At 41.9% G+C, this 12,885-nt stretch overlaps 1 protein-coding gene across 10 annotated transcripts in view; it reads right to left on the reverse strand.

The window, feature by feature from the left end:
- The window catches only part of LOC110502744 (cytohesin-1), a 64,126-nt gene that overhangs the window by 14,836 nt on the left and 36,405 nt on the right, over nt 1-12,885 (reverse strand). For 4 of the 10 annotated variants that reach the window (XM_036960442.1, XM_036960443.1, XM_036960444.1 and 1 more), the window contains exon 2: nt 5,883-5,965. In XM_036960442.1, coding sequence (XP_036816337.1) covers nt 5,883-5,965 — 83 coding nt within the window. The other 6 variants (XM_036960446.1, XM_021581006.2, XM_036960441.1 and 3 more) reach the window with 6 other exon arrangements.

Below are 12,885 nucleotides of genomic sequence, written 5' to 3' on the forward strand. Positions count from 1 at the left end.
AACAAAGAGAAAGAGGGGGGGATATTGAAAACATTGTTTTGTGAATGTAGAGAGAGAGGGGGATAGAGAAATTTGAGAGGGATAAATAAGATGGAGAGAGCAACAGAGAGGGAGGATGAAGGAATGAGAGAGTGAGATGAGACACATAGCGCTTTGAGAATCTAAAAAAATATTGAACCTTTATTTAACCAGGAAGGGCTCATTGAGATTTGAAATATTTTTTCAAGAGCATCCTGGCCAAGATAGGCCGTACCAAGTCATTACACAATTAAAGACAGACAACATGAAAAACTATAGGTAATCTAGTTATAAAAAGAGAATTCACAAGAGTATAACAAAATCATATAACAGCAAATTAAAAACATTGACAGGTCAGGGAATCAAACTCAAAATCCTTCATCAATGATTTAAAAACACCAATCGGGACAAGTTCTTCCAGTTTAAAAGTATTTTGTAAGGTGTTCCAAGACGATGGCGCAGAGTACATAAAAGCCCTTTTACCAAATTCAGTTCAGACATTTGGAACAGTTAGCAAGATAAAGTCCTGCGAACGAAGAGAGTGCCCACCACATTTCTGAACAATAAAAATGCACAAATAAAAAAATGGTAGTAAACCCAAAATGGCTTTGTAAATAAAAGTATACCAATGCCTGAGCCTACGAGTGACTAGAGAAGGCCAGCCAACCCTGGTATACAAAGTGCAGTGGTGCGTAAGAGTTTTGCAGTTTAAAATACATCTCAAAGCTGCATGGTAAAAGGTGTCAATTGATCTCAAACACTGAGCAGAAGCATTCATATATAAAATATCCCCATAGTCTAGTAAGGGCATAAATGTAGCTGATACTAGCCTCCTGGCTTCAAAAGAAAAACAGGCCTTATTCCTAAAATAATAATAATTTATTATTATAGGGTGAGATGAAGAGACAGACGTTGCGTCCAAATGGCTTCCTACTCCCTACATAGTCAATTACTTTTGACCACTACCAGTGGACTTCATAGGGAATAGGGTGCCATTTGGACGCACCCAGAGGGGGTTACAGACCGGTTTCTAACAGATTAGAGGGATAATCATCGGAGGACAATATGCATGAGAGAGTCTGCTGACTCTGATGTATCCTTCATCTGTGTTTGGGTTACCAGTTTGACACGCCGCCAGTCTCGGTAACAGGGACATTACACACTCCATTACCACTCCATCAGCCCCCCTGGGGTCCTACCATCCTTTACCAATAGACAACTTTAGCACAATACTAATATTAATGTTTGCACACACCCACAGGATAAGAGCGCCTGCTAAATTACTTTTTTTAGTAGTTTGTTTTGCCAGTAATTTACTGTCTTTAAAAAATAAAAATGAGTCATTTAGCAGACACTCTTATCTAGAGCGATTTACAGGAGCAATTACGGTTAAGTGCCTTGCTCAAGGGCACGTCAGCAGATTTTTCACCTAGTCGGCTTAGGGATTAAAACCAGTAACCTTTTGATTACTGGCGCAAAGCTCTAACCGCTCTGCTGCCTGCGACTTCTGTGCTGCCAGTAATTTACAGCAACCTACTGGCTACCGTTCCATTTATCATTATCACATCACATCTACTGAAACACCAATGCACAGCATATTACTGGAACACCTGTCTACAGCAACATGCTGCATTTCTAGAATCTACAGTGCATTACCGGAAACAGTGGTAAGTAAACTGTTGCAGATTTACAGTGCAGGGAGCTAGTATCAACGACAGGCAGTATTTCTGCTCCATGTATTTGATATACAGTACAGTACATTAGGTATTTCAATACCTATTTTGTCATTTGTATTTCACTGGCCTAAACTACAATTCATGTAGCCCATTTTGTAACAGTTTAATAATGCATGCATGCATTTCCTAATACAAAAATGAACTTGCAAAAAGCCCGCTTAACTATAACAACATTGTCGGTAACGGTAACATAACCTTTATACTTGCCATGACTGTGCTATGTTCTTGCACTGACAGTGTCGCTGTGGATAAGTGTGTCTACTAAATTACCAAAATGGAAAAATGAACACTTGCAAAGAACATGCTTGGGTATCAGCCCCTGAACTAGGCCTTAATTTGATCAGTAGTAGTTTAAGGGTTGAACTTAATAATAATAATAATAATAATAATACCCAGCTGTGTGCTTTGCAAGTTCATTTTTACATTTCGGTCATTTAGCAAGTGCTCTTGTCCAGAGCGACTTAGTCAGTGCATTATACTAAGGTTGATAAGAAAACACATCATAGCAAGTACAACCTTTACTGAGAATTGTGTTGAAATTAAGGATACATTGGCCTTCAAGGTATTTTGTATTTGTAACAAGTTACTTTGAAGGATCTTTGCCCATCTCTGGCTAGTGGAAAGTACGTTACTGTAATATTCACAGGAACTTGCCACCAGCTTCCTGCAAGTTAGACCAGTAGACCAGTTGAGAACAAGTTCTCATTACAACTGCGACCTGGCCAAGATAAAGTAAAGCACTGCAACACAAACAACAACACATGGAATAAACAAACGTTCAGTCAATAACAATAGAAAAAGTCTATATACCGTGTGTGCAAGTGGCGTGAGGAGGTAAGGCAATAAATAGTCCATAGTAGCGAAGTAAATTACAATTTAGCAAATTAACACTGGAGTGATAGATTAACACTGGAGTGATAGATTAACACTGGAGTGCAGATTATGATGTGCAAGTAGAAATACTGGTGTGCAAAAAAGTAAAATAAAACAATATTGGGATGAGGTAGGTAGATTGGATGGGCTATTTATAGATGGGCTGTGCACAGCTGCAGCGATCGGTAAGCTGCTCAGATAGCTGATGCTTAAAGTTAGTGAGGGAGATATAAATCTCCAACTTCAGCGATTTTTGCAATTCGTTCCAGTCATTGGCAGCAGAGAACTGGAAGGAAAAGCGGCCAGAGGTGTTGGCTTTGGGGATGACCTGTGAGATATACCTGCTGGAGCGCATGACCAGTGAGCTGAGATAAGGTGGACCTTTACCTAGCAAAGACTTATAGATGACCTGGAGCCAGTGGGTCAGGCGACGAATATGTAGTGAGGGCCAGCCGACAAGAGCATACAGGTCGCAGTGGTGGAGTGCATGCAGTTTGCTGGGAAGCTATTTTGTAAATGACGTCGCCGAAGTCGAAGATTGGTAGGATAGTCAGTTTTACGAGGGTATGTTCAGCAGCGTGAGTGAAGGAGGCTTTGTTGCGAAATAGGAAGCAGATTCTAGATTGAATTTTGAATTGGAGATGTTTAATATGAGTCTGGAAGGAGAGTTTACAGTCCAGCTAGGTATTTGTAGTTGTCAGAACCGTCCAGAGTAGTGATGCTAGTCGGGCGGGTAGCGATCGGTTGAAAAGCATGCGTTTAGTTTTACTAGCGTTTAAGAGCAGTTGGAGGCCACAGAGGAGTGTTGTATGGCATTGAAGCTCGTTTGGAGGTTTGTTAACACAGTGTCCAAAGAAGGACCAGATGTGGTGTAGTCTGCGTAGAGGTGGATCAGGGAATCACCCACAGCAAGAGCGACATCATTGATATATGCAGAGAAAAAAGTCGGACAGAGAATTAAACCCTGTGGTACCCCATAGACTGCCACAGGTTCGGACAACAGGCCCACCAATTTGACACACTGAACTTTGTCTGAGAAGTAGTTGGTGAACCAGGCGAGGCGGTCATTTGAGAAACCAAGGCTGTTGAGTCTGCCGATAAGAATACGGTGATTGACAAAGTCGAAAGACGATACGAAAGAGGTTGAACAGACTGGTAATAGGGGTTGCAACAATGGTGACGGATCATTTTCAAAAGAGAGGGTCCAGATTGTCTAGCCCAGCTGATTTGTACAGATCCAGGAATAGAGCAAAGCACAGGCAAAGTCCTAGAGGAAAACCTGGTTCAGGTCTGTTTTCCAACAGACAGAGACAAATTCACCTGTCAGCAGGATAATAACCTAAAATGCGAGGCCAAATATACACTGAGTGTACAAAACATTAGGATCCTCTTACTTATATTGAGTTGCACCCCCTTTTGCCCTCAGAACAACCTCAATTCATTGGGGCATAGACTCTACAAGGTGTCGAAAGCGTCCACAGGGAGGGATGCTGGCCCATGTTGACTTCAATGCTTCCCACAGTTGTGTCAAGTTGGATGGATGTCCTTTGGGTGGTGGACCATTCTTGATAGATACGGGAAACTGTTGAGCGTGAAAAACCCAGCAGCGTTGCAGTTCTTAGCACCCTGAAACCAGTGTGCCTGGCACCCTGAAACCAGTGTGCCTGGCACCCTGAAACCAGTGTGCCTGGCACCCTGAAACCAGTGTGCCAGGCACCCTGAAACCAGTGTGCCAGGCACCTACCACCATACCCCGTTCAAGGGCACTTAAATCTTTTGTCTTGCCCATTCACCCTCTGAATGGCACACACAATCCATGTCTCAAGGATAAAAAATTCCTTATTTAAATCTCTCTCCTCCACATCATCTACATTGATTGAAGTGGATTTAACAGATGACATCAATAAGGGATCATAGCTTTCACCTGGATACACCTGGTCAGTCTGTCAGGGTATTCAACGCTCACCCTACGAGGTCTGGCACCTGCTGGTTTTCTGTTCTAGCTGATATTTAAATTGCACCCACCTGGTGTCCCACGTCTAAATCAGTCTGTGATTAGAGGGGAACAATTTAAAAAAGCAGTGGAACTGGCTTCAAGGTCCAGAATTGAATTGGAAGGATTTATGTCATGGAAAGAGCAGGTGTTCCTAATGTTTTGTACACTTCGTGTACACTGGAGTTGCTTACCAAGAAGATATAAATGTTACAGAGTGGCCTAGTCACAGTTTTGACTTAAAATCAGGACAGAAAAAATCTATGGCAAGACTTGAAAATGGCTGTCTAGCAATGATCAACAACCAACTTGACAGAGCTTAAAGAGTTTAAAAAATAATAAATGTGCAAATACTGTACAATACAGGTGTGCAAAGCTCTGAGAGACTTACTCAGAACAGAAAGACTCACAGCTGTAATCGCTGCCAAAGGTGATTCTAACATGCATTGACTCAGGGGTGTGAATACTTATGTGAATGTGTTATTTCTGTATTTAATTTTCAAAAATTAGCAAACATTTCTAAAAACATGTTTTCACTTTGTCATTATGGGGTATTGTGTTTTTTGTCATTATGGGGTAATGTTTGAGAAAATAGATGTAATCCATTTGGAATTCAGGCTGTAACACAAAATGTGGAAGTCAAGGGGTATGAATACTTCCTGAAGGCACTGTAGGTATTCAGATTGTTTTTTTTTTATTAAATTGAGGGTTCATATAAATTATCATAATAAAATATATTTGGTCATGGAATAACATTTGGGGAAATCGGTTCTAGACTTTATTTTCCTTATCCATTATTAAATAGCCTGCCTAAAAGATATCATGAGTCTTGTAAAACCAGGTAGAATTGCAGAAAATGATCTTAGAAAAAAATGAAAAAATGCATCAGTCCCTCAAATGAAATAAAGCTGGTGTTGTATTTAATATAGACTCTCTCAATAAACAATACTGCAAAAGTGAATAAGGGGGCTCTGGGGAAAATAGTTAGGAACCCCTGATCTAGAATGTAACGCTCTAGTGGACAAATGTGTTCCTTCAGTACCCCCCTTTCCTTCTCCCTTCCCCTCTCCTTCTCTACCACTTTCATGATTGGCCAGTGAAGAGGGCATACCGTGCGAGTAGAAATCAGGCCCAGCATTGAGGAGGAGGTCCTAATTCTTAGGACATGCTCTTTCAGGTTTAACCAATTAAAACCACAGAGAGAGAAAATTGACATTCAATAACAGAATCAGCTCCAGCGGTCCGCTACTGAAGTGTGTTACCTGTATGTCCTGCAGTAGTTCTTGTTTCCTGCGGCGTATGCTCTCCAACTCCTGTTTCTCCTTGGGACTCAGATCATGAGGCACTGAGAGAGGGAGAGAGAGAGCAAGTGTGTGAAGTAGAAAGTGAGGATAATAGTGCTCTGGGTCACCATGGCAACACAGAGCCTACATCCATCAAATTACACCCCAAACTCCAACCCCCTTCTAGCCAACTACTATACCCCCACATACACCTTACAAACCAGCCCCCCCCCCCCCCCCCATGCCAATTAAGCACTCAAGCGCCACACCAAGTACTCACTCACAAGACCAAACTAACCCTCCCAGACACACACCTGAACAATATCTGCACTACAAAAATAAGAGAAAGACAGAACACCACGTGTCCATCCGAGAGAGAAAGCTGGACAAAGGACACCCGTCACACCGTAGACCAACTAATCAGAGAAGCTGAAGCTGTAGACCAAAATATCAGTTCCCATTTTGAAACATGGACATGAGAATAACATCTCCCTGGTGCGTGCACACCCACTACATGAGCCCCAAATTTCATCAGGGGAGGAGAACAGAATGGATTTACATATCAGCTTATGAAGTAATCTGGCCAGTGGTATAGTTTAGAGGTCAGTGTGTGTGACAGAACACACTGTCATAGCTCTACTGCCACTGGATGTGTGGTGGCTGCACCTTCAACAACAAAACACACACACTGTTGGCTTCTGCCTGTTTACTGTCCTTACACACACACAAGAAAAATCCACAAAGTAATTTAGGCTACTGAACAACAGTTTAGGTCTTCTACAAAATAAATTGAAATTACCTGCTAAAGTTCTCAATTTTATCCATTGAAGACTGTTGTGATGTGTCTTTTGTACACGTAGGCCTAGTACTGAACTAAGACATGTGTATACAGTGCATTCAGAAGAGACCCCTTCACTTTTTCCAAATTTTATTACATTACAGCCTTATTCTAAGATCAATCTACATGTAACGGATGTGAAACGGCTAGCTAGTCAGCGGTGGTGCACGCTAAATAGCGTTTCAATCGGTGACATCACTTGCTCTGAGACCTTGAAGTAGTGGTTCCCCTTGCTCTGCAAGGGCCGCGGCTTTTGTGGAGCGATGGGTAACGATGCTTCGAGGGTGACTGTTGTTGATGTGTGCAGAGGGTCCCTGATTCGCGCCCGGTTATGGGCGAGGGGACGGTCTAAAATTATACTGTTACATACACACAATACCTCAAAGTATTGTGAACATCACCGGGACCAAGCTTCCTGCCATCCAGGACCTCTATACCAGACGGTGTCAGAGGAAGGCCCTAAAAATTGTCAAGACTCCAGCCACCCTAGTCATAGACTGTTCTCTCTGCTACCGCAAGGCAAGCGGTACCGGAGCGCCAAGTCTAGGTCCAAAAGACAACAGCTTCTACCCCCAAAACCATAAGACTCCAGAACAGCTAATCAAATGGCTACCCAGACTATTTGCATTGCACCCCACCCACTTTCACACTGCTACTACTCTGCCTATTATCTATGAATAGTCACTTTAACTCTACCTGCATGTACATATTACCTCAATTACCTCGACTAACCGGTGTCGCCGTACAGGTACCCCCTGTATATAGCCTCGCTATTGTTTTTTTTACTGCTGCTCTTTAATTATTTGTTACTTTCTGCTGCTCTTTAATTATTTGTTACTTTCTGCTGCTCTTTAATTATTTGTTACTTTAATTTTTTACTTAACACTTTCTTAAAACTGCATTGTTGATTAAGGAGTTGTAAGTAAGCATTTCACTGTAAGGTGGTTTTTGGCGCATGTGACAAATACAATTTGATAATGACAAAGCGAAAACAGTTTAACATTTTTGCAAATGTATAACATTAAAACATGTAATACCTTATTTACATAAGTATTCAGACCCTTTGCTATGAGACTCGAAATTGACGTCAGCTGCATCCTGTTTCCATTGATCATCCTTGAGATGTTTCTACAACTAGGTTAGAGTCCACCTGTGGTAAATTCAATTGATTGGACATGATTTTTAAAGGCACACACACACCTGTCTATAAAAGGTCCCACAGTTGACAGTACATGTCAGAGCAAACACCAAGCAATGAGGTTGAAGGAATTGTCCGTAGAGCGCCAAGACAAGATTGTGTGCACAGATCTAAGGAAGGGTACCAAACAATTTCTGCAGCATTGAAGGCCCCCAAGAACACTCAAGAACAAGAACACTCCATCATCCTTAAATGGAAAACATTTGGAACCACCAAGACTCTTCCTAGAGCTGGCCGCCTGGCCAAACTGAGCAATCAGGGGGAGAAGTGCCTTGGTCAGGGAGGTGACCAAGAACCCGATGGTCACTGACAGAGCTCAAGGTGTCAGAATACAAGTCAGTTATGAACAAATTCTTATTTTCAATGACGGCCTAGGAACAGTGGGTTAACTGCCTGTTCACTGGCAGCATGACAGATTTGTACCTCATTAGGTCAGGGATTTGAACTTGCAACCTTTCGGTTACTAGTCCAACGCTCTAACCACTAGGCTACCCTGCCGTAATCGATCAATAATTTATTTGTTCATGTCATCACACAGCATAGGATTCATTCATGATTTGAAATGCAATCAAGCACTTTAGTTTTAAAATACCTAAGCGACCATTGAATAATTTGCATAAACAATAAATAGGCCGAAACCATTACATTTCGGAAATTGCATTCACAAATGAATGTGACTGTGTTTGCTGTAATAAAGGCTTTACAAAAAAAGGTTTCAACAGACTATCTGGTACCCTTATCATTTATTTAGTGTTGTTTACATTGCTCCAAATGGTCAGAAAACATATTGTAAACGAACAGTACCTGTTTGGCAGACATAATATGCATGCAGCGCTTGCTCCTTACCTTTTCCACAACTAGTCAAATGTATTCCACATAGACTTCCCCTTTACTGCCTGAGCAACCAGTAAACATTCCCGTTTCGAGTTTGTCACGTGCTCTGCCTCCATTTTGCTGTCACGTGTTACGGTGTTCAGAGTTTGTTCTAACCAATTTATTGGTGTGATTAGGATATGCTATATGCTATCGGTCAGGCCCTTTTGCGATGCATACATGTGTCACGTAAAGAGAGCAAGGGTTGAAGGAATGTTTTTCCTAAACAAATTAGGGATTTCGGAAACAAAACTTCTCAGTCAGAAATGGCTGTAATTATGTTGCAGCTTCAGCAACACTGACAGCGCGATACATACTGTTGATGTCCTGTGGTGGTCGCTGCAGCGTGGAGGAGGAAAATAATGTTTGTGATGGAACTTTGTAGTGAGGCACGGCAACCTTCATCAGCCTCAGAAAGCCAGGCCTCTCAACAATTTGAAATGGCATCATGTCCTTTGCAATGTAATATGAAAGGGCTGCAGTGAGGTCGAGCATTTTTTGATGTGTGTGCATAAGCAGCCTGCCTGTTAAATGCTTGAGTGCCTGTGTCACAACTGTAGATGAGGGACCAGTAGCACCACTGGGCTTGCCTGCTGCACGCCCACTCTGTAAACAAAGGAATAGCAAATGTATTATTATTATTATTATTATTATTAGTGTTGTTACATTATTAACATACACACGTCTATATTCTGTGTTGCATTTGAGTATATGCAATGACCCCATGCACAATTTACATAAATACAAATGAGTCTTAAGAAGACAGTGACAGTAAATGCAATGAGCCCAACAATTGACATAAATACAGTCTTGTATAGGGTCTTGTATAGGACTCTATAGTGTTCCTCCTGTTGGAACAGTTTTACAACCAAGTCGATGACTGCCGGATTTTAAATGAACAAAATATGTTGGTTGTGTGACTAAACTACATGACGTGTTATGATGTGCAATGGGAGAATAGAGTCTGCAGACAATGCATACATCAGCAGAACAACATGTAGTGTTTTTACAAGAGGAGGTAACACTAAAAGCTTCAAGTTAGACAGACAAACCATGCCATTTTCCCCCATTTCGAAGTCCCCACATCATGCATTGAGCTAAAAGTCAACTGACCTTGCATTCGCTATAAAGTAGTGGGTGGTGGTCACGAAGATGACTCAAGAGATTTGAAGTGTTGCCCCCTTTCGCAGCAAATTTTTTGTTGCATGTTCTGCAGACAGGGTGACCACCTTCAATTAAGTTTTCCTCAGTACTCTTGTAAAACCCTAAATACAACCACACTTCAGATTTGGTCCTCTTAGGAGGCTGAAAAATCTCCAGAGCACTGTCACTGCCTTCCGCCATGTTCTCACACAAAACAAACCCTAAGTTGCATGCTGCACCTGCGTCAGACTGTTGCTAACTTTGGTTGATGCTGAAGAGTATTTACCGTGAGTTTTTCAAACAGCGGTAATCAAACACAGTTTTAATGATAATACAAATTTGAAACTAATACTCACCTTCAGAAATTTTACCATGGTTTATCTTCAAATCAATTGCGGTCAAACTCCCCTTTAGTCAATTGTGTGTCTTAATTATTTCATCAAAAACTTTGCTTAAAGCATCAGACAAGCTCAGTGGATATACAGTGCCTTGCGAAAGTATTCGGCCCCCTTGAACTTTGCGACCTTTTGCCACATTTCAGGCTTCAAACATAAAGATATAAAACTGTATTTTTTTTGTGAAGAATCAACAACAAGTGGGACACAATCATGAAGTGGAACGACATTTATTGGATATTTCAAACTTTTTTAACAAATCAAAAACTGAAAAATTGGGCGTGCAAAATTATTCAGCCCCTTTACTTTCAGTGCAGCAAACTCTCTCCAGAAGTTCAGTGAGGATCTCTGAATGATCCAATGCTGACCTAAATGACTAATGAGGATAAATACAATCCACCTGTGTGTAATCAAGTCTCCGTATAAATGCTCCTGCACTGTGATAGTCTCAGAGGTCCGTTAAAAGCGCAGAGAGCATCATGAAGAACAAGGAACACACCAGGCAGGTCCGAGATACTGTTGTGAAGAGGTTTAAAGCCGGATTTGGATACAAAAAGATTTCCCAAGCTTTAAACATCCCAAGGAGCACTGTGCAAGCGATAATATTGAAATGGAAGGAGTATCAGACCACTGCAAATCTACCAAGACCTGGCCGTCCCTCTAAACTTTCAGCTCATACAAGGAGAAGACTGATCAGAGATGCAGCCAAGAGGCCCATGATCACTCTGGATGAACTGCAGAGATCTACAGCTGAGGTGGGAGACTCTGTCCATAGGACAACAATCAGTCGTATATTGCACAAATCTGGCCTTTATGGAAGAGTGGCAAGAAGAAAGCCATTTCTTAAAGATATCCATAAAAAGTGTTGTTTAAAGTTTGCCACAAGCCACCTGGGAGACACACCAAACATGTGGAAGAAGGTGCTCTGGTCAGATGAAACCAAAATTGAACTTTTTGGCAACAATGCAAAACGTTATGTTTAGCGTAAAAGCAACACAGCTGAACACACCATCCCCACTGTCAAACATGGTGGTGGCAGCATCATGGTTTGGGCCTGCTTTTCTTCAGCAGGGACAGGGAAGATGGTTAAAATTGATGGGAAGATGGATGGAGCCAAATACAGGACCTTTCTGGAAGAAAACCTGATGGAGTCTGCAAAAGACCTGAGACTGGGACAGAGATTTGTCTTCCAACAAGACAATGATCCAAAACATAAAGCAAAATCTACAATGGAATGGTTCAAAACTAAACATATCCAGGTTTGATTTGTTAAAGTTTGAAATATCCAATAAATGCCATTCCACTTCATGATTGTGTCCCACTTGTTGTTGATTCTTCACAAAAAAATACAGTTTTATATCTTTATGTTTGAAGCCTGAAATGTGGCAAAAGGTCGCAAAGTTCAAGGGGGCCGAATACTTTCGCAAGGCACTGTAATTGATTTGATTAAAGCACATAGGATGCGTCTCTATATGGAAAAGTACACATTTAAATAATGTCGACCAATCAATTGGTCGAAAGAACAGACAGCTCTTGGTTGACCAATACTTTTTTGTTGTTGTTGGGGACAGACCTAGTACACACATTTGGCAGACGCTCTTATCCAGAGTGACTTACAGTAAGTAGTGAGGGCATACATTTCATACTTCTTTTTTCCCCCCCTCTCCATACCGTCCCCTAGTGGGAATTGAAACCAACAACCCTGACGTTGCAAGCACCATTCTCTACCAACTGAGCCACACACACACACACACTTTCTCCTCAGCTTATACTATAGTTTTCCTACCTGAGTGAGTTTGTCTCTCCCAGTCCTCCCACTGTTCCCAGTATAACACCGGTCCAGAAGCAGCTGTCTCCTAGTAACCCTTTATTCTGTCTACCAGTATCCAGACCCCACTCTCTAGCCTGGTCTACTGTTCCAGTAGACGTGCAGTTCCAGTAGCAGAGCGTTGTGCCAGTCCAGCCCAGTAAAGCTCACCAGTATTAGCGAGTCTCGCAGTTAAAAAGAGTTATGCCTGAGTCCAGTCCAGTCTAATCTAGTCCAGTTTAAATATAGTCCAGTCTTAGTCCTTGTCTAATTCATTCACACAGTAGCAACACTCACTATCAATAATATAGTCCAGACTTCTCTCCCAGTACAACAGACGAGTATTATTAGTTATTTCCCAGTATAACCCAATTGTATCCCAGTCCAGTACCAGCTGTATAACCGACTGTCCCAGTCACTCTGAGCCCTCCTGCACCCGTCTCGCCCTCCAATTCTGTGGTGCGATACTAAAATAACCAACACGGCCCCCCTCTCTCCTCAGCAGCCGGGCAGATTGTCTTTAACTCTTAACCTGCCAGGCTCACCAACTGTCTGTCACACCAGCACACTACAGGCTCCTAATCCAACACAAAGAGAAAGGAGGATGACAAAGAACAAGGCACGAGGTTGGCTGCTCCACCACACCAGAGAGAGGGAGAGAGAGCAAGAGGAGTGTTCAGCTCAATCACTTACCTTTTGTTGAAAGATCACTGACAGGACAGGGGGTG

Source organism: Oncorhynchus mykiss, chromosome 23 (genome assembly GCF_013265735.2).
Source record: "Oncorhynchus mykiss isolate Arlee chromosome 23, USDA_OmykA_1.1, whole genome shotgun sequence".
Classification (NCBI taxonomy): Eukaryota; Metazoa; Chordata; class Actinopteri; order Salmoniformes; family Salmonidae; genus Oncorhynchus; species Oncorhynchus mykiss.